At 24.6% G+C, this 27,972-nt stretch overlaps 1 protein-coding gene across 1 annotated transcript; it reads left to right on the top strand.

Moving 5' to 3' along the window:
* Window positions 1-80: 80 nt before the first annotated feature.
* LOC135925822 (uncharacterized) lies at window positions 81-27,972 on the top strand. Its single transcript, XM_065461321.1, has 11 exons — window positions 81-207; window positions 251-386; window positions 3,565-3,737; window positions 4,581-4,650; window positions 18,094-18,284; window positions 18,660-18,795; window positions 21,025-21,233; window positions 21,555-21,713; window positions 22,203-22,356; window positions 22,509-22,952; window positions 27,593-27,972. The coding sequence occupies exons 1-11, from the start codon at window positions 169-171 to the stop codon at window positions 27,754-27,756; spliced, it is 1,875 nt and encodes a 624-aa protein (XP_065317393.1). The 5' UTR covers window positions 81-168; the 3' UTR covers window positions 27,757-27,972.

Below are 27,972 nucleotides of genomic sequence, written 5' to 3'. Positions count from 1 at the left end.
AACTAATTTGTAAATTAAAAATCCAGGGTATTATTATATTATATTTTTTCCTTACCCTATATTTTACATTCCAGGCTATTATTATATTTTTTCCTTACCCTGTATTTTAAAAATTGGAGCTTTGCATAGGCATTTGGCCATGGCGCCACGCCATTGCTAACATTTCATATGTTTTTAACAAAATTTAACAATCTTTTCGCTAATAAAGTAATAATACAACTAATTTTTAAATATAATTATATTTAAAAAGAACATCCTATCTAAACAATTATGTTCGAAACAACTAGATGCCGATAAGTACGGTAGGCAAGAGGATTCTTCTGTTAAAAATCGAATTTTAATATTTAAAGAACAAAAGAATGATGACCCTAGGAAAAATTACTTTGGTTTAGTTTTTATATAAGTTAATATTGCGATTTTATAGTCTTCGATTATAATGTTATAAACAAGATTCACTATATAAGAATCTCAGTTTTTAATTCAACCTTTTTTTATTAAAGTATATGTGGTAAATAGTGATGGACAAATGACTATATAATATATTACTTTCAAAAAATGGGATTCCAAACATATTTTTGAATTTTGTTCAGATTACCTAAAATGTTTTAGCATGTTTGAAATATTTAAACTTAAATTTTCTGAAAATATTTAAAATATAAAAAAAAATTTATTTAAATGTTATGAATATGCCTAGGTATTTAAAACTATAAAAAAATTATAGAGAAAAGGGAGTAATAATGTGTCTGCAAATTAGGACTGTATGGATCTTAGGTATATCAATTTCTTGGGAAACTATAATTAAAGAAAACAACTAGAAAAACCAGGAAATTTTCTTTTAAAAAATATTTTACTGGTTAATATTGTTTTCCATGTTTAGGAAATCTTATATATTGTTTTTAAACATATTTTCCTTAAAAAATAAAAAATTATAGCTCAACTAAATTAATTACAAATTTCTTAGTTAATATTAACAAGATATCTTGATTATTAATTATCTTTGTTTAATGATAAAAATGATTCCAGATCTGTCCTTGTAAATATGAGACTATCAATTTGCCATTTCTAGAAGTTGCTTACCCATAAACTGGAGATTTCTTTGTTATAAAAATTATTTTCCTGCTCTTATCAATTTTTTATACTATTTTGAGAAATTAAATTATGTGCAAAAATATAAAGTATTGCCATTTCCTCCAATATATTTTTATTTTTATCAGACTATTAATCATTAAACTATACTTGCCCAGCAAATTGGGCTAGGCAATTTTAATGAAGCAATTTTATTTTTATCTCTAAATACTTCTTTTTCCATAAATGTTGATAACAATCTTGTTGGATTTTATAATAGTTATTATAGAAACAAGATTTTGTACCTAAAAATAAAATAAATATAATACAAATTCTAATTTCTTTATTAAGTTATATATAAATTAATCAATTATAAATTAACATAAAAGGAAAAATTAAAAGAAATAAAATAAGAAATAGAAAAAATTGTAGAAATTATTGTGAAAAACGAAAAGTGAATAACTCCAATTGTTAAACACTTAAAGTATAAAAAATCTACAATTATCACTTGTTTTCATCTCTTTACATAGACTGGGATCTAAATAATAACTTTTGAATATTATCATAATTAGAATAATGCATTTTTTTGTAACACAATAATACAACAATATGACCTTTGCTACTTAAATTTGAAATGGCAGTATTTTATTTGTCATATCATATCCCATAAGGGCAAATTAAGTACATGAGTTGCACACACGATGCATTCATTATTTAGAAATTTATCAAGTGTCAATGCTTTCTTGATATTAAGTGAATAATCCATTATTTTGGTGTTAATATTTGTATTTGTATTTCTTATTACTTCATATATTTTAATAAAATTGGATATATATATTCACCCACCTGTATGCCTATTGATCCCTATTTCAATTGATTTATAGAATATAGTGCTTGGAGTTACTATAATGAAATTTACAATGCATTCCCCTATTATGTATAGATCCCTATTTCAATTGATTTATAGAATATAGTGCTTGGAGTTACTATAATGAAATTTACAATGCATTCCCCTATTATGTATACCCATAACAAATGAGGGCTAATCCTTCAATTACTATAATTTTAATCTTTTCATATTCATTGTTTGACAAATTTTTAGTAGATAAATATTTTGAAGATATTTTAAATACAGGTTTTAAAGATTGAAATAGTTTCTTCCATTACACACATGAGTTATGGAAAATAAACAATTTGGCACAGACAGCTGTTGTAAATTCAATATTTACCTTACTTTGATTTCATATAATACACTATCATAAAATTTCTTATATTATATTTAAATTTCATCTACATTAATTACAAATATACTTTTTTATAGATATTTAATTTTGACAAGAATTTTGTAAAATAATATCTAAATCTCAAATGAGACAGAATAATAATAATTAATTAAGACAAATATTATTTTGTAAAATTTTATAATAAAAATTAAGAAATTTAAGTTTAACCCAAGGAAATTGACATTCCTGTCAACTCTGTTATTAAAAAAAAACGAATTTACCCTACCTAATTCATATCTCAAACTTTTAATTAACCACAAAACCTATCCCATCATCTCTCACCTTTAATTCTCCTCCTTATTCTTAGCTCAATTAATGTTTTAATTTTAAATATATTTCTGGTGATTAAAATTTTTTTTTACTTTAAATGCATTTCTGCTAATTAAAAATTTTCCATCAGGTGAACATTACTTGAGTTGATCTATTATTATAATATCAAAAATGATTGAGAATAAACATATACATACAAAAATAAAACACAATTATAATTTATCAAACATAAAAAAAATATTTTAGTAAAATATGAAAATAATTGTGATTATTTAATCAAAAACATATTATGAAAATTGGGGAAACTATAGGGGAAATTTTAAAGTTTTTGATATTTAGATTAATTTTTATTTACCATACCTATCTTTGAATTAATCTCATTTAAAATTTATCAAAATGTTGAAATTTCTATTTCTCATGGTCAAAGCAATATTTGGTGCATTATCATGAATGTTCAAGTATATTTTGTTTTTTTGTTTATTTCCCCCAAATGTTAAGCATCTTATTTAAAATATGGGCAGTGATTAACCAAGATTTTGCAGTAATAGTTATAGCTACTCTATCCTATCTCTTAAAATAATTCAATTATTTTTAAACTTTATAAATAAATTGAATTTTAGACCTTTTATGAATTTATTAGTATTATGAAATTATGTATAAAATAAAAATATTATACAATGATATATAAGCAAAAACAATGAAAATATTGATCCCTATCAGATATTGAATATCGGCACAGTCCTATGTTATGCAAATGAAAATTATCTCTTAGCATAAAATGGAAGTACCATATTAAAATTGAGAAACACTTTTTTTAGTAATGTGTACTCTAAAATAATATCCAAGGATCTCTTAAACATTGTAGAACTTTTCTTTGTTAATATAAGTGCCTTATGATCTACTCATAAAAATATTAATATATTATTTTTTTTACATATATACATAGATGCCATAAATGTGTTTATAGCTCAGGGAAAGCATGGAAGGGGTGCAGTCGAATTCATCTATGATATTCTGGGAAAAATGAAACCATGCAATGTTCATAAAAATCTTGGGGCTTACAAAGCCTTATTGAGTGTCTTCCCAGTCAAAATTATGGTACCTGAAAATACATTTCAAGTAATTTCATCATTTCTTCTTCTTTTAAGCTTATATAATCATTCATAATATAGATAAAATATATAGAAAGTAAAAAAGAATACAACATGCCATCGAATTAAAGAGTAGGTTTAATTTTTAGGTCAGTAAATAAAATTTTGTCATTTTTAGCCTGGCTGGATTTTTAAAATTTAGAATTATTTTCTGGCAATCTGGAAATAAAAATCAGTTGGATTTAAATGCGAATTAAATTGTGATGATATTTACAGTTTGGGTCATTATCTAATTTTTTAAAACCCTTTTAAAGGGTCCCATTAGATCATGCATGCCCTGGCCCATATCTCATATATTCTAACCTTTTAGCATATAAATATTTAGTTTGAATTGGTGAAAAGGAGTCCCTCCAAGAATCGAACCATCAACGCCATTATTAAATTTGAAATATTTTTTCCTAGAAATATATTCAGGTATTGAATGTTTACTGTATTAAATACCCGGCCCTTTCTTATCTTTTAGCCCGGCTTGGCTTGGATTAATATTATTTCGTAATTTTAAATTGCCTTATAACGAAATTGAATTGAAAGTAATAGAAGCACAAATAAATGTTTATTGTTACATTATGGGATTTTTACAACATGTAAATTGATAAAGCTTTAATTAATTTATTTTAAATTGGCCTAACCTGGCCCAAGTTTTAACAAAAAATAGTTTCAAACTAAGACTAAGCTTGTGATTTTATTTAATTATTTTTTTAAGCCTGGCTCCGTTTTTATAATCATACTATTTTACTGTTCCAGATCTGGGTACGTCGACCTGTTGGTCTTTGATTATATTATTATAAAACTTTTAATCACCTCATTTAAGGTTGAATTCTTTCATTATCCCAAACAACAAACATGTGCTATTACGGTTCTCGATTTTATGGAACACCATGGTAGATCATTAAACATTTATTATATATATTATATTTCCTTCTCTCTATTTCAAATGTAAAATGTTCTACCTTATATTATTTTAATTAAAATTAAAATAAAATACCAGTATATTGAAAAATTCTACTAAATACCTTGTTTCTTATTTTAAATCAGGTTTTTCTAAAAACCACAACATTATGTGAGTGTTGAGTTTGTCAAATATAATTGTCATTCATGAAATTTATTGTTATAAATCGATAATTAATTTGTAACTTATACCAAAAACTATGACAATATTCATAATTTGGATTGATGATTAGATTAGATTGAAAAATCCTAATGATGTTGGGAAGTGATATAATAATATTTTTTTTATCTGGTATAAGCCACTAGATTCAATATTTCGAATCACCAGATATTCCATTTTAAATTCTAGGGTTTGCGCTAAAACTCAAGTGATAAGCATCTATTAATTTCTAGCCCATTTATTAGTGTTGTTAATTAGTTAATTTCTTCCTACTAAGACTAATAGTCGTAGTCGAGGAAATCGACTAAAAACTTTCGACTAAAACGACTAATTAGTAGAATAAAAAAGACTAATTAGTAGACTAAGTCGACTAAAACGACTAATTAGTCGACTAAAAACGACTAATTTAGTCGACTAATCAGAGAAGATAAACAAAAAGAAGTAAAGTGAGAATTTGTCATTAAAATAACTATATGAGTTATATATAAGTTATTTTTAATATTTTTTGAATTTATTTTTCTTTGAAGGAACAGGTAAAAATTATAAATTGTTATTTTTGAACTTTTTTTAAATTATTTTAAAGCAAGGTATAAATATATATTGTAAACATGTTGAATCAAAATTTCAGTGAAGATGTACCATAGAAAAGTGACAATTGTCATAATCGTCATTTTTAAGTTTTTTTGAAATTTTCTGAAGCAAATGGGTAAAAATATATATTGTAAACATGTTTTATTTAAATTTCAGTGAAGATATACCATAGAAAAGTGACAATTGTCATAATCGTCATTTTTAAGTTTTTTTGAAATTTTTTGAAGCACATGGGTAAAAATATATATTGTAAACATGTTATATTTAAATTTCAGTGAAGATGTACTATAGAAAGTGACAATTGTCATAATCGTCATTTATAGGTTTTTTGAAACAAATGGGTAAAAATATATATTGTAAACATGTTAAAATAAAATTTAAGCGAAGATGCACCATAGAAAAGTGACAATTGTCATAATCGTCATTTTTAAGTTTTTTTGAAATTTTTTGAAGCAAATAGGTAAAAATATATATTGTAAACATGTTAAAATAAAATTTAAGCGAAGATATACCATAGAAAAGTGACAATAACGTCATTTATAGGTTTTTTTGAAATTTTTTGAAGCAAATGGGTAAAAATATATTGTAAAAATGTTATATTTAAATTTCAGTGAAGATGTACCATAGAAAAGTGACAATTGTCATAATCGTCATTTTTAAGTTTTTTTGAAATTTTTTGAAGCAAATAGGTAAAAATATATATTGTAAACATGTTTTATTTAAATTTCAGTGAAGATATACCATAGAAAAGTGACAATTGTCATAATCGTCATTTATAGGTTTTTTTGAAATTTTTTGAAGCAAATGGATAAAAATATATGGTGAATTCCATATCAAATCGACAAAAAAGTCAATTTTCAACCCTACCCTCTTCATTTTTTTTTTAAATTTTGCACGGTAGTATATACTATAACTAAAAAAAAAATAAAATTTTACCTCCCAATACCGCTTATCCGCTGAAATATGGGCGTTTAAAGGGCGGAAAAATGGTACATTTTTTACAAAATTCTCATCATTTATTTTCAAATATCTCGAGAAATACTTATGCTAGAAAAATAATTTAAATTTTATTATGTAGCTTAATAATAGATCTTTAATATGACATAAAAATAAATATAATAGAAATCTGAATAATATCAAAAAATGGACATTTAAAACCGGAAATGGCCGTAGAAAAAAAGGTATTTTTTTACATATTTTTTTTCTGTAGATAGATATCACATTGCTTTATATTTGTACAAAATCTTAGATTGCTATGAACATGGGTCTAGGAGTTATGACTCATTATATGAATAGGTAAAAATATATACTGTAAACATGTTAAAATAAAATTTCAGTGAATATCTACCTTAAAAAGTGACATTTGTCACAATCGTCATTTTTAAGTTTTTTCGAATTTTTGAAGCAAATAGGTAAAAATATATACTGTAAACATGTTAAAATAAAATTTAAGCGAAGATGTACCATAGAAAAGTGACAATTGTCATAATCGTCATTTTTAAGTTTTTTTGAAATTTTGAAGCAAATAGGTAAAAATATATACTGTAAACATGATAAATTAAAATTTCAGTGAAGATGTACCATAGAAAAGTGACAATTGTCATAATCATTATTTTTTAAACTTTTTTGAAGTAACAGAGTAAAATAAATTGTAAACATAATTTGAAATTTAAATGAGGATGTGACATATGACAATTAATATAATCGTTAATTTTAAGATCTTTAGAATCATTGCTGAAACGAGCTAGGATTTAGCTTACGCCCTTTCATCTAATTTTAAAAGTGCTAACGGACCGATTTAAAAATTTAAACTCTTATTAGTTATTTAAAATTTATTAGGTAAACATTAAAAAATATATGCTTCATTTTTAATACTAAAGTACCGATTACTGTTTTGGATATTAATGTTGAGAGAAGGTAATTAGATTAAAAATACTTTTTGGATTTTTTTTGTATGTAACTAACATCGACGTGGATTAAAATTTAATTTTACACTTTTTCCCAAAAGCAAAGAAAATTCAATTATAAATGAAGTCAAGATTATATCACACAAAAGAAGGGTGTAAATTACAATTTATTTAAAGGAATCAATATGATAAATATTTTTTAATTATCAATTGATTTTTTTTAAACTTATAAATGTTTAAAATTAATAAAACATCTTTGAAAACCTAGAAAATAAATTATACAAAAATATCTTTTTTCAATATTGATATATGAGGTTCAAAATCAAACTAGATAAGAGTGATTATGATCGATCATCGGAATTATCTGATTATTGCAACTTATAATTAATTTTTTTTATTCTTAATCCGGTATCTAGTTCCACGTGAAAATTGATATATGAATTAATTCAATAAATAACCATACCATACCTTAATTTTAGAAAAATGATTTTCCAATTATTATGTTTTAAAAATAAAATTTAATTTAAAAAATAGTATATTCTGAAATTTTCATATATTTTTCCTTATTTTTATAAGTTGTTTTGTTTATTTATTTGCCTAAATTGAATAATTCATCACATTTTGAGATTTTATTTCTTATTTTAAATAATTTTAGCGCCTATCTGGCACCATTAATTTTTTGTATTTAAATATTAATTTAATAATATTAAATAACCAAAATCTCCCCCGACTCTCTCTCTCTTATTATTTTAAATTTTTTTTAGTTTATCAATATTAATTTCACAATATAAGGGTAGGTGAGGTTTATAGTGAGGAGAGGACTGAGGAGAGTACACTATTTAATTATATAACAAAACATTTAAATTTTAAAGGAGATTGATTAATATAATTTAGAAATGAATCATTATACAATAAATTTAAATTTAGCCTAATTTCTCTTTAAATAAAAATTTATTTATATAAAATCTCATTAGTAAAAGGTATACCGATTTCCTACTTTTGTGGAAACAAAAATCATGTAATTACAATTAAAATTAGAAAAATATTGGCAATTCTATTACAGAGAGAAAGGTATTAACAAATGGGAACATCTTTGAGCCCACAAAATATGAATTCCTTATTATTTTTGCATAATAACTATAATTAATATTAATAAATATTATTTTATAATACCATAAATATTTTGATCATAATTAATTTCAATCGTAAATTCTTTTATCCTTTCTATATAATGAGATTTTTCTAGTGGTGTTGTATCGATGAAACTGATTCATTTTTTTATTAGATACTTAAAAAATTTAAAGAATAGGCATATTTAAATTTCATATGAGCCAGAGAAAGAAAGAAAGGCAAGACGAAAAACATATGAAAATTATTTACAATTTCATTTCACATTCTTTCTCCATGATTGAAAATGCCTTATATTATAACATTTCATCTATTTTTCGGACAATCAATGAATAAATATTGCTTCAAGGTTATTGTCTATCACCTTTACTAAAGTTACGAAAAATTAATTAAGTGGCTGATAAATCTCCTTTAAAAACTTTTCAGTGTTTTTTTAATAAAGATGATAATGAATATTAAAAATATTTTAGTAAATTAATTTATAAGCTGATAATTCTCATTTAAAAATTTATTTTTGATTCAAGAATATTTTAAAAAATTGGACTTATCTGGTAATGACGAGTTCAATAACAAAAATTAACACATGAATTTATGGTATTTTATTAATATACGAATATTTAAATTTTATATATTGAAAAACAATATAAAGAATATTTGCGCTTTTTTATGTAAACCATTATTATATAATTAATAAGTTACATTATAATACTGCCATATACATATTTAAAAAATAAATTTTTATTCAATATCAACTTCCCAACAATTTAGAGATATGCAATGTTTGAGTGTTGTTGACGACATTTTATTTCTCTTTTTAGTTATACATTCCACTGCCTTACTACAGATTCTTTCGCTAGCAACACTAGTGGTTTGTTGAGCTAAGAAATCTTTAGCCATTAAAGATAAATTAGGATATGAATTTTTATTATTCGACCACCATTCTAATACATTTGTTATTGGACTTGCTACATCTTCTCTTAAATAAAGCGATATTTCGTCGGTCAATGGTTCATTTTGTAACTCACCCCTAAATAATAAATATATATATATGTATGTAATCATATATTTACTTTCTTAGAATGTTATGCATGCTTACAGAAAATGGTAATGCCTCAATTTCCAAGATATCATTTTCAGAGGCTGATGACTTTGATGTGTTGTTATATTTCGTATATAAAGTTTTAAATTGATGAAAAAATTCCAATTTATTTATAAATTTAGGTAAAAATTTCTGCTTTGTTTTAGGATCCAATATACTTGATATAAAATTGGAAATTGATGTCATATGTTTAATATTTTTGACATTTTGTTAACATTACCTCCGCTGTATTTTTCAATACGGTATCACCAGTAATATAATGATTTAAAATATTTTCAATGCAGTTTATGAACAATACAGATGAGCCAATGGTTGTATTTGTAGCTGACGAAGCTTCTAAAGTAATCTTGTAAAAGGGTTTTAAAAAATCCTCTACATCTTTTAAAAAAATTGATTTTTCATTATTTATAAATAATTGACCATCTTGGTGGCTCCCTTTTTTCCCCAATTTATTGACTGCATCTAAATTCTATAAAAAAAAATATAAGTAAACATAATTACTTTGTTAATAGAGGATATCATCAAAAATTTAGAATTCCATCTAGTTACGACATCAAGTGGTATGCGTATACCTCCAGTTATGTCTAAAAATTCTTTCATATATTTTGGTGATGTGTGCAATTTTTTGACAAATTTATTTATTTTTTCTAATTTATCATTTAAAACAATCATTCCCTCACCCACAATAATATTTATTATGTGAGCAAGACACCTATGGTTATACAAAGATGAACCATATAACTCTGTATAAGTTTCACTCAATATACGCGATGCTGCTAACATGTTTTTAGCATTATCATGAGTAACCGCCATAACTTTATCATGAATTTTAAATGATTCGAGAGAAGCTTGGATAGATTCTGATATTTCTGTCCCCGTATGTGGGTGAGGTAATTCAATTAAATCAAGTAGGAGATTAACAAATTTCCAATCATTATCAATATAATGTATTGTTATTGATAAATATGAGAAGGAATTTATTCCTGTCCATAAGTCAGTTGTCAGGCTGATTTTACTATTTACCTGTTTAAGGTCTTAAATAATTTTATTTTTAGATTTATTATATAAATCTTTTACATAGCAGGCAGCAGTTTGTCTGCACCAAATCTTCTCATTTTTAAATATAAATGAGAAAATATTTCGGAAAAATGGAGATTCTATTTTATTAAATGAGATGTTATTTTTTATTATATATCTTATAATCAATTTGTTTAATTGCATATTTTCATGGGGAAGTAATTTCCTTATTCTTACTAAAGAATTAATTTATTTTATTTTCTATTCTTAGATGAGAATGGGATATAGAAATATGTCGTTTTAAATTTGCTAAAAATATATATTATAATTGTATATTAAATTTTAAAAATATGTACTTGTGGCTGTATTTTAACTATAATGTGTATTGCAGTATATACATTTCCGACGAGATTTCGTCGGAGTCATTTTATATATTCGAAATATTTAAATTACTTGATGTAGATATATCAGAAATTTGTGATAAGTCACTTGTACTAGCATCTTGGCTAGTTATAGGCTCTATCTATATATTATTTATATAATAAAAAATATATTTTATCTTTTAAAATTGGTTCATTGTTATTATACAAAATGATAGTATTGTTAAATAGCTCATTTTAAGTCAATTTTTAAACATGGCTAACTCAATATTTTATCCAGATTATGTAAGCCTCGAAATTTTGTTTTAGATGTTCAACCCATTGTGCCACCTATGATCAAAATCTTAAGCTTGCATAACATTTCTCTCTATAATCTAAATAATATATTTCAATAATTAATTTTATTTTTAATATATTTTTTTTTATTTTAATATTATTTATTAAAATTATAATACTCTATCTATATTCTAGGTATTAATGTATAATTAAAAGAAGAGAAATGGTTTTGTCGGCGGGGCTTAATGACCCATGTATAAATATACATTTGGATCGATAAATTTTGATTGATATAGCCTTTTTTGGATCATCTGTGATCAATTGTTTTAAATGTAATTTAGTTTTAAAAAATATATTGTTGGAATTTTTGATTTGTTTAATTAATAATTTATTTTAATTAAAGTGTTCAAAAATAATGTAGCGACGAAAGCGTAGAATAAAATTGCGAAATAATAAAGCGTTGAATATAAATAAAAAGGGAAGTAGCAAGCGCTAGAAAAACTAAAAAAATATTTTTAAATAAAGCTTTAGAGGGGGAGAGATTTTTTTAAAATATACATTGGATATAGCCACAAAAAAAGGAATGAGGTGAATACTAATGGGTTGAAATAACAAATCAGACGCGAAGGAGAAAATAATAAAATAATGAGTTGGTTCTAAAGGGTATATTCACGAGTTTAAAATTGGATATAATTATGCGAAGAGAATATTTATTTATAAAAAAAAGGGGTTTCTTAAAAAGGGTCATGTTATGTAAAGAATATTAAGGATAAAGGATATGCTAAAATAATTTTATTAATGTTTTTTTTTTAATTTTGCTAAATAAAATCATAGAACATAATTATGAAAACGACAAAGACTTAATTATTTTTGAATAAACTACTAAATTAATTACCTACTATCAGGTCTGGTCCGGACATTTTTAAAATATATCATATTTATTTTTGATTTTTATAGCTAATAATGGCTATTTCAAATATTTGGCTTTAAAGTATACTGCCTGGCACAAGTATTTTTTTTAAAAAAATTTCAGGCCCTGCCTAAGTATATTTTAAAGAAATTAAAATACGTCCTGGCCTGTATACCCGGAGATTTAGGGTCCGATATTTTTTTCGGTTTAATTATTTTTTTTATATAAATAAATTGTATATTTTTTTCAAATAATTGATTATAATTATTATATCCAAATTTTTATTTAAATATATGCGTTTATGAATGATGTATAAAGTAACTTATTATGTAACTAGTTTTTGAAATATAACTGCAACTAATTACATTTGATATTTTTAAAATTTTAAACTATCGAAATATAAATATTACATCTGAATCTGGGTCAAACTCGCGAATATAGATTTCTTCATTGCTTATGATTTCCTGTCTATTTTCTTCTACATTGTAATAACAACGCTAATGGGTATACTAATATAAATTATATATAATAAAAATATTACATCATTCTCTTCCTGTTGAGAACTAATTATAAGACTATTCTTCTCTACCTCCAAGTATCTAGATAAGGTCTTTTTATTATAAAACATTTGGTTCCTTAATTTATTTATAAAAAAATTATTTTACCTCTTGAGAATTTGAGTTTGAAAAAGACATTACAGAATTTAGCAAAAAAATTTTGAAAAGAATATACAAATAAAAATTTAAAATAATAATGGGAGAGAGAGAGAGTCGGGGGAGATATTGGCTATTTAATAATAATAATAATATTAAATTAATAAATATACAAAAAATTAATGGTGCCAGATAGGCGCTAAAATTATTTAAAATAAGAAAAAAAATCTCAAAGATGAATTATTCAATTTAGGCAAATAAATAAACAAAACAACTTATAAAAATAAGGAAAAATATATGAAAATTTCAGAATATACTATTTTTTAAATTAAATTTTATTTTTTGATTTTAAAAACATAATAATTGGAAAATTATTTTTCTAAAATTAAGGTATGGTATGGTTATTTATTGAATTAAGTCGTATATCAATTTTCACGTGGAATCAGATACCGGATTAAGAATAAAAAAAATGAATTAGAAGATTCCGATGATCGATGATAATCACTCTTATCTAGGTTTGATTTTGAACCTCAAATATCAATATTGAAAAAGATATTTTTGTATAATTTATTTTCTAGGTTTTCAAAGATATTTTATTTATTTTAAACATTTATAAGTTTAAAAAATCAATTGATAGTTAAATATATTTATATTGATAAATTTAAATAAATTGTAATTTACACCCTTCTTTTGTGTGATATAATCTTGACTTCATTTATAATTGAATTTTCTTTGCTTTTGGGAAAAAGTGTAAAATTAAATTTTTATCCACGTCGATGTTAGTTATATGCAAAAAAATCCAAAAAGTATTTTTAATCTAATTACCTTCTCTCAACAATAATATCCAAAACAGTAATCGGTACTTTAGTATTAAAAATGTTAAAATGAAGCATATATTTTTTAATGTTTACCTAATAAATTTTAAATAACTAATAAAAGTTTAAATTTTTAAATCGGTCAGCACTTTTAAAATTAGATGGAAGGGCGTAGGCTAAAACCCAGCTTGTTTCAACAATTATTTTAAAGATCTTAAAATTAACGATTATATTAATTGTCATATGTCACATCCTCATTTAAATTTTAAATTAACATGTTTACAATTTATTTTACTCTGTTACTTCAAAAAGTTTAAAAAATAATGATTATGACAATTGTCACTTTTCTATGGTACATCTTCACTGAAATTTTAATTTATCATGTTTACAGTATATATTTTTACCTATTTGCTTCAAAATTTCAAAAAACTTAAAAATGACGATTATGACAATTGTCACTTTTCTATGGTACATCTTCGCTTAAATTTTATTTTAACATGTTTACAATATATATTTTTACCTATTTGCTTCAAAAAATTTCAAAAAAACTTAAAAATGACGATTATGACAATTGTCACTTTTCTATGGTACATCTTCACTGAAATTTTAATATAACATGTTTACAATATATATTTTTACCCATATGCTTCAAAAAATTCCAAAAAAACTTAAAAATGACGATTATGACAATTGTCACTTTTCTATGGTACATCTTCACTGAAATTTAAATATAACATGTTTACAATATATATTTTTACCCATATGCTTCAAAAATTCCAAAAAACTTAAAAATGACGATTATGACAATTGTCACTTTTCTATGGTACATCTTCACTGAAATTTAAATATAACATGTTTACAATTTATATTTTTACCCATATGCTTCAAAAAATTCCAAAAAAACTTAAAAATGACGATTATGACAATTGTCACTTTTCTATGGTACATCTTCACTGAAATTTAAATATAACATGTTTAATATATTTTTACCCATATGCTTCAAATAATTCCAAAAAAACTTAAAAATGACGATTATGACAATTGTCACTTTTCTATGGTACATCTTCACTGAAATTTAAATATAACATGTTTAATATATTTTTACCCATATGCTTCAAATAATTCCAAAAAAACTTAAAAATGACGATTATGACAATTGTCACTTTTCTATGGTACATCTTCACTGAAATTTAAATATAACATGTTTACAATATATATTTTTATCCATTTGCTTCAAAAAATTTCAAAAAAACTTAAAAATGACGATTATGAGAATTGCCACTTTTCTATGGTACATCTTCACTTAAATTTTATTTTAACATGTTTACAGTATATATTTTTACCTATTTGCTTCAAAAAAGTTCAAAAAAACCTATAAATGACGATTATGACAATTGTCACTTTTCTATGGTACATCTTCACTGAAATTTTAATATAACATGTTTACAATATATATTTATACCTTGCTTTAAAATAATTTTAAAAAAGTTCAAAAATAACAATTTAAAATTTTAACCTGTTCCTTCAAAGAAAAAGAAATTCCAAAAAAAATATATTAAAAATAACTTATATATAACTCATATAGTTATTTTAAGGACAAGTTCTCACTTTACTTCTTTTTGTTTATCTTCTCTGTTTTTAGTCGACTAATTAGTCGTTTTGGTCTACTAATTAGTCGTTTTAGTCAACTAATTTAGTCGCTAAAGTTTTTAGTCGAATTGTTCGACTAAAACTATTAGTTAGTCCTCTGTTAGTCGACTAAATTTAGTCAATTAACAACACTACCATTTATAATTAAATTATATAAGAAAAGATCTTTGTTTAAAAAGTACAAGAATTTTAAAGGTAGACAGCTACCCATACGAAAGATATAATAACATCATCCATCCTTCTAATTAAACCTGTTTTTAATCATTCTGTAATATTAAGAGTGTCGAACCTAACCTCGTAAACTGAACCTATATAATTTAAAAATTTTTAATGAATCGAACCTTTTTGGGAAAAATTTAAAGGAGCTGGCCGTACCTTTTTAAATCGTTATAACTCTATAAACAGGTTCATATAGGTTTTTTATTTTATAAATATTGATTAATGTACCAATGCTAAAGCACTCGAAGACCCCCAATAAGTAGATATAATACTTAAGGGATATATTTTTGACAAACATATCGCGTTTGTGGTATCTTTTTAGTTTTTAGCATATTTCTCTTTATGTATTATTTTTTTAAAATATATTTTATTAATTTACGCTAACAAAATATGATGCATTCTGTGTTTTTCTTATCTTGATCACTGATATCAAATATTATTGTCAGATGACAAAATAACAGGACTAGAAAATATTTTACAAACTTGACATGTAATTGAGATATGATGTGATGATATAATGAAAATAATTATCCAGACCATGAAGATGATTTTCAATCTTTATTAAATATTTGCATTTTGTGAAAGAAGAAAATTAGAGCAACCCGCAGTCTATTGGCAATAATAGCCATGTATGCCCTAGCTTTACAGATATAAATTGAAAGAATATTCTAAAGATTAAAATATATTTTATCATGACAGATAATTGAAAAAAAAATTGGTTTAGCTTTAAATAGTGTTTTAAGTTCCTTATTCTTATATATTTATCATAAAATAATTTATAATGCTTTATATGGGTATCCTTTATAAAAAATTATTATTAATATATGAACCTTTATTACCTTTATAAAATTTAATTCCTTAACCTGAGCCGAACCTAAATGGGTGATACGTTTGAGCATGTGAATCCATATCCATGTATATGATGTTAGTCAAATGCACTTTCTTTCACTATCAATTAATTAGGATTCGTCTGCCCCTTTATTAACCGCCTTTATTAAACTGGGTCAAGAAAATCCTTAACTAAACATAGCCTGGTTCCAGGATTCTCGACGATTCTGATTCTAGGCATCTTTATACTGACATCTCTGAAAATTCTTGTGAAAAAACGGTAAGCAGGAGAATTAATTTATAAAGAAAGTACTCAGTATATCCGAAATTATACGAGAAATTTATCCTTCATCTTTCTTATATTCCTGAGCCTACAAGTTTTGATTTTTTAAGAACATTTAATGTAGTCGTATTTAATACTTTCAAAGATTATTTTTCATTAAATCCATCATTCCTTTGGGATCGTTATAGATCAAATGGAATTGAAGATTATATATGCACTCATAATGATTCAATACCTTTAAATCTGGCTCTTTTGGACATTTAAATTTTTTGGGCGATAGTTGATTAAATTGTCATTTCCAATTTTCTTCAGAATGGTACATAAGATATGCCTACAGTAACAGATGATTTTATATATATACATTGAGATTCACCAGCATAAGGATATTTAGTTAAGATCTTAATTCTTGTCTTTTTTGACCCGTCAAATAGGCAGGTTAAATTAAATGGTAAAAGCAAATCTCTTTAAACGGTAAACTATTGATGATTTTTATTTGCCAACAACCTCTCATGGATTCGTATGTGTAAAAATATCGCGCATTTATATAATTTGTCATTTTATTATGGATCACATACTTACATTTTACCGGGTGTCCTTGATTACATCGAACAAATTAACAGCCATATTTTGTATGAAAAATTAGAGATACGCATCATGATTCGCGACTCAGGTCTGAATAATAGTTTTCCCGTAAGTGCTAAATTATGAATTATGACAGGTTTAGAGTTTATAACTTGAATCATGATGCACAATTCATAAGAAAAATTATATATCGTCTGCTGAGTATTATAGTGTTCTATATCCACATTTTTGCAAACTTAATTTTATCAATAAATCAATTTTTCGGTGTGGTGTATTCCTCCAAATCAACAAAAATATTATTTAGAATAATAATCTATTTACATTGTTATAGTGTTATTTCCTATTAAAATACAAAAAATATTTTTTTAAAAATTCTCTCCTGAAAAATTTTGAAAAATGGATATTGAACAATTATAATAATTAAGTCGACGATACATAAATTGATTTTATAAAAAGGAAAAAAAAATTATATGCAATATTTGAAGAAAATTTTTTTTTGTTTTCCTTTAGATAATTTTGTTTTTTAAATGTTAAAGAGACTCTTGATCGTCATCAAAAGATTTATCTAAATTAATCTACACCCATTTCAATAATTTGAAGATAAATACTAATATCCATTTAATATAAGATTACAAAAAATGATGAAAAGAAAGGATCAAAATGAATGCAAAGAATACTGTCTTAAGATCTTTGTCCAGGACTGGACGAGAATTGACCGTTTTCCAGGACGGAGCTGGGTGAAGAAACTAAACACTTGTCGATAACTTTATGGCATTTAATCACAGCTAAAAAGGATGGGACGGAGCACTTAATATGACTAGGAAGAGAATGAAAATAATAATTATTCTTTTTTTTAAAAAAATGTATTGTTTTTAAAGGAGTAGCGCCTGACGAAGAACTTTTTAATATACTTAAAGATAGGTTCGGAGAGTGGACTCACGTGTTGAGGAAATTCAGGAGAATAATGTATTGGAAGAACAAGTTCAAAAATATAAATCCTTTTTTAGGCATCACACAACCTCTAGAAGATTTGATACCCCCTTCTGCCTATGGAAAGGTTGACAATTTAGTGAGTTCAACAAATTAATAATAATTTATTTTCTTTTTATTTATTTGTAAGAATGCAATTCATTTTTGTCTATACGGTTATAAAATGTCTTCGCAAATGTGTACACAAATAATTAAAAATAGTTTTACTGTTTTTTAAATAAATAATTGATTATGTTTTAGTAAAAAAAAAGTATTTCATCAAGGAAGGCTATGTAAAGCTTGCCATGTTTGAAGGGGTTCTACTTATAGCATTTTAATTTTAACGGGATTTGTGTTCTATAATTAAACACTATTTTTAATTCTGCATCAATGAGACTTTAAGAAATAATTGTAAATGATGAAAGTTGCATAAAATATCATTAAAAAATTTATAAATCTCCTTTCTCCCACAAAGGGACGTTTAACAATGACATGCTCTCAATTAGCATTATACAGGATGTACCAAGACGTGGATATGGACCTAGAAATTCATACGTTTTATCCTTCGCACAATATTCCTACTTATCCTAATTCCTCTAACTTGATTGAAAGTATTATAATAATAGTTTATAATATTAATTATGAAAATTTATATGTGTTCGCTTTAACATTGGAAATACGATAGATCTTATAAGAAAATAAAATTATATATTGACATCTATAAAAGAAGACTATAATAATCAAAAATTTCTTGAATTAATGTTTACCTATGTAGTGTAATGTTTCTATTTGAAAAAATGGATCATGAATTTGAGTAGGGGGGAGGTAAATTGTGAACGCCGTGTTTTTTTAAAGGTTATTATGAAATTGCAGTTCACGTAATTGTCCCAAATCTTAGCCAACATCAATCATAGTTTAGGTAAATAAAGCAATTTAGATTAAAATTTGCTAGTACATTGACCTTTATTTAGAAAAATAATAATACCACTCCTTCGACCCACCTACAGATAGATTAATACTTGCAATCTTGGTTTCAGATATTTAAGTAGATTATATTCGTTCCCAAAGTAAAATTTTATTTAAAAAAGCATCATCATTAAACTGATACTAATGATTCTAAAAGATAGTAAAATCGAGTATCTTTTTTTTTTAAAGTTCTAGCCTTATTTATTGTATTAATATAAAATTTTATGGAGTAAACCTCCATCAGAATTTGTAATTGGATTTGAAGATATTAGCTAAAAAAAGTGAGTTGTTTCCATTATACTCGCTATTTATGGTTCTCGTATATTTTAATAGATGAGTTATAAAGAAGGAATATATTTTGTATATTAATGTGTCTTATTTTACGATGTATAAAAAACGACAATATTTTTTTAAATTTTTTTTTATCTCAAATGTTAGTGAGTTTGGTTTTGAAAAAAAGAGATTATTTGGTTATCTATATAGAGGCAATAACTTGTCGAAATTAAATCTTATTAATTTCACATTAAGGCTAGTTACTGAAAATTCTCACTCAAATAAACGCCCGAGATTAGGAAATATAATGTTTGATTTATTAAATTGATCGAAAGCATGAGCCCTACAAATTCGTAAGCACTTTTTTTGGACATTGATTTTAAGATGTACATTCTGGTGTATTTTCGTAATAAAACCACAATATTTTATTTTCCTTGAGGGCTTATAATTTCCATCTAAAATTAATTTTTTTTAAATTTGGGGGATTCGACCTTGACCGTATTATAAGTGGGACCAGGCTTGATCGGTAGCACATCACTGGGAAAAAATTGACCTGGGCCCCAATACAAATCTCTGGAAGATATGTTTTTATAACCACGTTTAAGTATTTTGATTCGACTCGATTTAATATTAAAATTAATGAATAATGTTCACCCCCTAAAATAGTGGTATTTCTGAATTAAGGGGTTGTTTATTGATTAATTATTTTTCTAGGCTTTCCTTCCATGACCTTGCCATAGCGCTGAAGCGTTAGAGTAATTGAGCACTTGGTAGCCATTATAAAAAACATATATAGAATAGTTTTAAATAGTTATCTTGGCCCTAATTTTTCTAGCCCGGCCTGGTCAGAATTTTTTTTAAAAATTTGTCCTTCCCTGCCCGATCCCAAACGAATTTTTTTATTTGTCTCGAAAAGCCTAACCCGAAATAAAAATTATTTGTTCGCCCTGCCTGAATTTATTTAAATATAAAAAAATTTAATTTTTTTTTATATAAAAAATATTATATAATTAGAAAATATTAGCGCTTTGTTTCTTGCAAGAATTTTAAAATATATCAATTTATTTGACAATGGATTCATATATTTTAAAATTTAAGCCCAGAACAAATTTTTTTTAAGAATATTAGGCCCGACCTCGAGCCATGTTCGGGCCGGGTGATTTGCAGATCTCGAGTTTAAAATATATTTTATATTATTCGGAACTATATCAACTAGTAAGCAGTGCATAAAAAAGTTTAATATGCAAACGCCGAGATATCCAAATTTTCGGAAAATATATTTTGAAACTCGATTTTTGCCTTTCTATTTTTTTAACATTCTCATTAGAATGCTTTAGCATGGCTTTAGCCTACATATTATTACGCAAACTATAACTGTAATACTATGCGTATTATTGTACTGGTTATATAATTAACCTGTTCATTCATTTTAACCGCTGTTAATACAATTGCAAATAAATAATATGAGAGTTAAAACTAACCATGTTTTAGAATAATAAATTTTTTTATAATATAAATAATAACTTATCTATTTTTTTAACATTTTTTTGCTCCCAATTGTATAAACTCGTTACGCTTTAAATATCCTTAAAAATATTTAGGTTCAGAATTCGATACTGAGAAAGACTCCGATGAATCCAATAAACCTTTTATCTACGATGCTAATAATGAAGGTAGTTATACTAAAATAATGATAAACCACGAAAATGGAATCATGAGAGCCGATTCAAGACACCACACTTCTTACCTCATAAAACGAGATGATAACAAATGTTTGAAGGCTAAATTTAAGGAACTTAAAGAATTAGATGTATTATATAGTGACATCATTAATTAATTGTTTATTAATTATCATCGTTTTGCACCACTGATTTTTTAACATTACATATATTCTAGGAAATTAATTTAAATTGTTTATGAATATAATAAAAGATAATATATATTGAAAAATAAAATAAGAAATAATGAATACTAGCCCGATTTAAAAAGAAAATAATTTAACCTCAAAAAAGAAACATGATGAATGCCATTACTCTTTATTTTTCAAAAAGTTAACGAATAATTTTTATCTATATGAGCAGTTGTATTAATATAAAATTATAATAATAAAATATTTGTTATTTCTCATAAGCGTAATATAAAAGACCCTTTCGTTTTTCGTGAAACGCTCTTGGAATCATATGACAAATATGCTGATTTGTTGGACAAATCTCAATGGACATTTATTGTGGGGCAGACTCCGGAACAAAAAGCCTTACTAAATCAACTTGTACAAGAATTTGGGGAAAAAGTTAAGATTTGAAATATAAATGTATAATATTTACCCCGTACCCACATTGTCTCTCACTATCTGATCTCATAACTGGAAGAAATAAATATCAGCTTGGTTTTCATTCCTCTCGAGTCTATGTTATTAATTTTAAAAAATACATTTGCATCTTTTTCTTTACTATAATATCAATAAAAAACTCAAATTTTAATATGTTACAAGGCCTTTTTCAAATAAAAGCAGTGCCAACACTATAAATATAATTTATTAACCAGGAAAATAATTTGGTCAATCTTCGCGTGCATTCTAAAGTTAGCATTATATTTGTACTGAGAATACAGTCTCGCTAAGATTTTTTAAGCGTGAAAATATCACACTACTATGAATTTTTATAATTTAAAAAAAAGTTAATAAATATACTATATATTTTTAATACAAAAAAAAATTTCATCAGAATAAAGTAAATAAGGTTTTATAAAATATGTAATAAAATAAAATTTCTATTTCAAGGACAATAAACCCTCGATATTAACTGTAGAGGGTCCCGATGTAACTTGGGTACAGGGTCGACCCATAAAATATTTTACGTTGAAATCAAATCTAACTCAAAAAGAAATGGCTAAAAGAGAAGGAATAGATAGACTGGATTCTAGGGATTATGATGGTAATTAATATTATTTCAATTATCCCTCCCTTGTGATTCTGACTAGACTGGTCGATATATAGATTTTTTAAATATTTCATGTAGATGTTTCATTCTTTCTTATCTTTCTCTCGAAATTTTCTTTATTTTTTAATTTCTTTTATTTTTATAAGACGTATCCGATTGGCCAATGTATTTCGAAAAACCTGGAATTCCCGTTGACTCTTATCCATTAACTAACGTTCACGAAATTATGCCAGACGGAGCTAAAATATTCGCCACGGTTATATTTAGATCCGATATCACTCCCGAAGACTGGAACTTTTTTGGGGGAGCGACAAAAAAAACAAAAAGTTTGGAAAACATCGAATCGAATTCTTATAAAGCTAGCCAGTTAAACATTTCGAACACCAAAAAATTTGTCCATAACGATTTTTATTTTGACAAAGATAATCTAGATGTCTATGAAAATAATCTGAATAATGATAATCTAGTCGATATTGCAGATGAAGACCATGGTAATAATGATAATTATCGCTATGTCAAAAATCGTGTCGGCAAAGAAATTACTCAAGCTGACATTTTCCACTGGCTAAAATGCTTGGAGGTTTATTTAGGTAAAACGATTCAATCGTTATTGTATACATCAAAATTTTAATATTCTGTTTATAAATACCTGACTACAGAGGCGTAACAGAGACACCACCCGCGGCATTTTTTTTAAATTAGAAGATTGCAAAATATAAAAATTTTATTACTTTATTTAAATAAAAAAATGCCAGATAAATCTTATTATTTTGTAAAAAATATTTTTGTAATATTTTATTCCATTCACTATATTAACTTGTTATATTTTCAATTTTTTTCTAGTAGTCAATTTTTTTTCATAGTTTTTTTTAAAATAACATGATTAATAATTAATTTGCACAAAAAAATTCCTAAATTAATCATATATTTTTTTAGTATTTATTTTCTAGAGTATTATCTTGACTTTATGCAAATATTTTCATACAATAAAGTTATTTTATATGAATTTTCTAAGTTTAAAAAAATTTCCATGTAATTTTTGCGGGGGGAGGGCACTGAGATCCGTTGCTCCTCTGTCTGACTGGTCATTAATTGGTAAAATTGATAGGTTAATTCAAATGGATATACCTATTTTTTGATATCGATTCGACCAAATCATTCGTATTTTTAATAAAATCAGTTATCAGCCGATATCATAATTGGCCTTTCGATCCATTATATTAAAATGGCGAATAAAATATGATATAATATTAGTATTGAACCAGGAAATTATTTTTCTTAAATTTTAATACCCCATTTGCTTTATATAGCTTTTTTAGTCACATATAGGAAATTCCATGACAAATCGACAATGATTTGGACGATTATTTTAATGGATGAAACTTGGTATGAAGGTTAAATGATTTGATATTTTATACAAATCTAAATTTTAATTCCTTTTAAATAAATCCCGAGTTATGGGCCTTCAAAGTTCGATGAGAGTCTTTTCCTCTTTTAACGAATCTCGAAATACTCAAAATATTTTTAGTCTAAAGGTAACAAAATATATATCATTTTGTAGCTCTAAAATATCTCCTTAATAAAATGCAAAAATTATTTTAATCCTTCAAAACTCTGGTGTAAAAATGACGTTAGTTCCCTGGTGGGGTTTAATAGACCCCAATTTCAAATGTATATATCTCCAGTTATATTCATTATTTTTATTTAATATTTGGATATAAGATAGAACTAACCTTAAACTTGTTAAAATATTTATTTATTTTTATTTCTTAAGCTTAGATTAAAGATGATGAGGATAATTATAATTTGTGTCAAAATTATTAAAAAAAGCTTACTTTTTTTTAAATTTTAAATAATAAATTAAAAAAATAACTTATCTATCATATAATCATGATAATTCATAATAAGGATCTTTATTCTTCAATATAAAAAAAATTACACTAATACATTCAAACATAAAAAAAATATAGAATATTGAAATATGTTAAATTTGACATGCAAAACATTTATTACATAAAACATTAATGTGTTTAAACATAAATATATTTTACATATTTGAAAAAAAATATTTTGTTTTTTTTATTTTCATTTTCAGCTTAATAAAGATTTCCCAATAATGTCTTGAATTGTGTTACATCAACTTCTTTAGTAGAACTTTCATATTGGTCAGTATAGTTATTACATATAATATTAATTTTTTCCTTGGTATGATAATCTCTTTAATCATTTTTGGTGTTATGAACAAGTCAAAACATTTTTCTGGAGTGTCAGCTTCTTTCCCTTATTCTTTTACTCCTGGCAGTTGAATAATTAAATTTTGTTGATGAGTTCTTATTCTTTGATTAGGAAGATCCTTTTTCCATCTAGTAAACTTATTTTTTTAGATATTATGATAAACGATTTCATATTTACATAAATATAATTAAGTTTATTGTCTTCAACTAACATTTCTTCATCTAATTCAGATTGTGTATCATGATCACTATCATATATAAAATCTTCATCCTCACTATTAATTATATTGTCATAATCACCTCAAATAAAATGATATTACATCTTAAATAATTATATATTTAACTTTAGAATCTGCAAACGTCATTATAAATGAATTTGAGAAATGAGTCAGCTGGTGAAAAATAAAAATAAAATAACTCCACCAGAGAAAATCCTTATGTTTTATTTTTCATATATCTCATTCAAAATATAAGATTTATATTTTATTTTAAAAATTTTATAATATACTAGTATATATTTATAATTTTATAAATTTTTTAAAAAAAATTTCTTAAAAAATTATAATTTATTCTGGTGGGGTCTCACAAACCACAATCAGTCACAAAATGCTTATATCTTAAAAACTACTCAACCAAAATATATGAAATTTGGAATATAGATTCTAAGATATATTTGATGAAGCTACTGAAGAATCCAGATCATAAACCATTATTATGTAATATCATTTTTAGCATGCCAAGGGTTTCATATACCCCACCATAGTATTGAAGGGTTAAAAAAAATTTCAGTGTCTATTTTCGGTAAAATAAAATTATTTTGAAAAGTTCCCATTTAAAACGATGAAATCCATGAAATATGTTTATTACCAATATATTTACATATATAAGTAAAAATATTAATGGAGAAAATAAAAATTTAAATTTTATATAGTTTTTTACTATTTTAAGAATAAAAAATCAATTATAAAGGGCATTTGAAACGATTGAAACTCATAAAATATGCTTACTATCAATATATTCAAACGGAGAAAATAAGAATTAAAATTTTATTTAGTTTGCATAATTTTAGGAATAAAAAAATTAATTATATAGGGCGCTATCTATAAAAAATAATTAAAATATATTTTATTTTTATTTGGGTATAAAAAGCGTATAAATTTTCTAGTTTACATAATAATTTTATAGAAATATTAACGGTTATTTATAATACATAATGCATATTTTGATTCAAAAAATACATTATAATTATCTTTATTAAATAACTAAACTCTCTCATTGATTTATTTATTACTAAAATTATTTTAAAAAAACTAAATAAAATTTAAATTTTTATTTTCCCCATTAACATTTTTACTTTAATATTTAAATATGTTGTTAATGGACATATTTGATGAGTTTCATCATTTCAAATGTCCTTTATAATTGATTTTTTTATTCCTAAAATTATAATAATCTAAATAAAGTATAAATTTTTATTTTCCCCATTAATATTTTTACTATAATATTTAAATATGTTGTTAATGGACATATTTGATGAGTTTCATCATTTCAAATGTCCTTTATAATTGATTTTTTTATTCCTAAAATTATAAAAATCTAAATAAAGTATAAATTTTTATTTTATCAATTAATATTTTTACTTTATGTTAGTATATTGGCAATATACATTTTTCGAGTTTCATCCTTTTAAATGTGGCACTTTTCAAAATAATTTTTGCATTTCCTGAAGGAGAATTTTGAGTGCTACAAATTGATATTTAATTTGTTACTTTACACCAAATATATTTGGAGTAATTTGATATACGTTAAGGCTCTCATCGAACTTTGAAGAACCATAACTAGAGATGTATTTGAGCTAGAGCAGTAAAATTTCTATTTGTAAAAAATATAAAATCTATTTAACCTTCATGTCAATAATCTATTTAAAAAATGGTCATCTGAAATTACGTTATTTTGGTCGATTTGTTATGGAAAATACTTTTTAACAAAATGACGTTTTTAATCGAACTTAGATTTAAAAAGGCACTTGATTTGGAAAAAATATTATGGTATTTGCAAAAGGACACAATTTGACTAAAAAAGCTATATGATATGTTAATTTTATCATTCTATTTTTGTTTATTAGATTCTCAGAACATTGTGTCCATAATTGATATTTAAAATCGGATAGGCAGATATTAGTGATCGGCTGATATATTTACTTTATATCGGATCAGATTAGACTCTAAAAACCTATACCTATATCAGCATTTTTCCAAACATTTTGTCTTGTAAGTGTAACCAATTCTTTGTCATTCAATTTATAAAAGATTCAAAATAAAAATTTTATAACTATGTTATAACGCAGCTATTATTAAATTTTTAGTTAATTAGTTTGGTTTTTTTTTAAATTTTATTTTAATTTATTGTTTTCCTAAATTATAATCACGAAATATTATTCTAATTGATGGCTAGTTCATTTTTATAAAAACTTATTTTTTTTCGTTAACCTAGATTAATAATGTTTAATCAACTTATCCTTGCATCTCTTATTCCAAAAGAAATTTTTTTTAGGCCGACCTGGTTGGGAGTAAATTTCGTCCAAATTATTACACGGCCGGCCTGTTTTCAATTTTTTTACTACAGTTGTCTGATTCGATTTTTTTAAATACAATGCCTGAACCTAAATATATGTAGTTGAACCCCAAAATAAACAACAATTTATAATATTGGGAAGTGGTTAAATTAAAAACACTGCACATCAAATATCACATTCATCAAATAATTCAGCCAAATAAATTTTTTCGCCCGTCACGGCCCGTAAATTTTTTACCGGTCACGGCCCGAATAAACTAATTTCAGGTTGGTAAGGTACTGGGCCAGTTAATGCAGACTTCTATTTTAGACTATTAATAATTTCACGGTAGGTAGTAATATAAATTAAGAACTGCTTATTTGTATATCACTTTTACTATATTTCTTATCATTACTTCATGATTTAAAAAATTTTTAATCAGATAACAAGAATTTATCCCAGGTGCCTACAGTGATCAATTTTAAATCCGATCCTATCGATATCAGAACATTTCAGTCAAACAAAGATTTCATGGATAGTAAAAGCAGGGATCATTCGAGGCCTATTAATTTTGAAGAAGTTCAGCATCCCGTTTACAAGCTTTAATTTTTGGTTGTGAAAAGTTGTCAATTAGATTATTTGAGCATTCTATTTCTAAGATTTTTTATATTTTGATTACTTTATAATCAAAAATGATATTAGATAGAGTTACATGATATTATCTCAAGTTTATGTTTCATTTGTCAATTATTAAAAATCCGTAAATATTGATCGACTCCAATTACGATTTATAATTTTTTTATATTTATCTTCATATCTATA

This window comes from Gordionus sp. m RMFG-2023, chromosome 3, assembly GCF_954871325.1.
Source record: "Gordionus sp. m RMFG-2023 chromosome 3, tfGorSpeb1-WG-v2, whole genome shotgun sequence".
Classification (NCBI taxonomy): domain Eukaryota; kingdom Metazoa; phylum Nematomorpha; class Gordioida; order Chordodea; family Parachordodidae; genus Gordionus; species Gordionus sp. m RMFG-2023.
The sequence above is the reverse complement of the archived record's forward strand: the minus strand, read 5'-3'. Positions and strand labels throughout refer to the sequence as shown.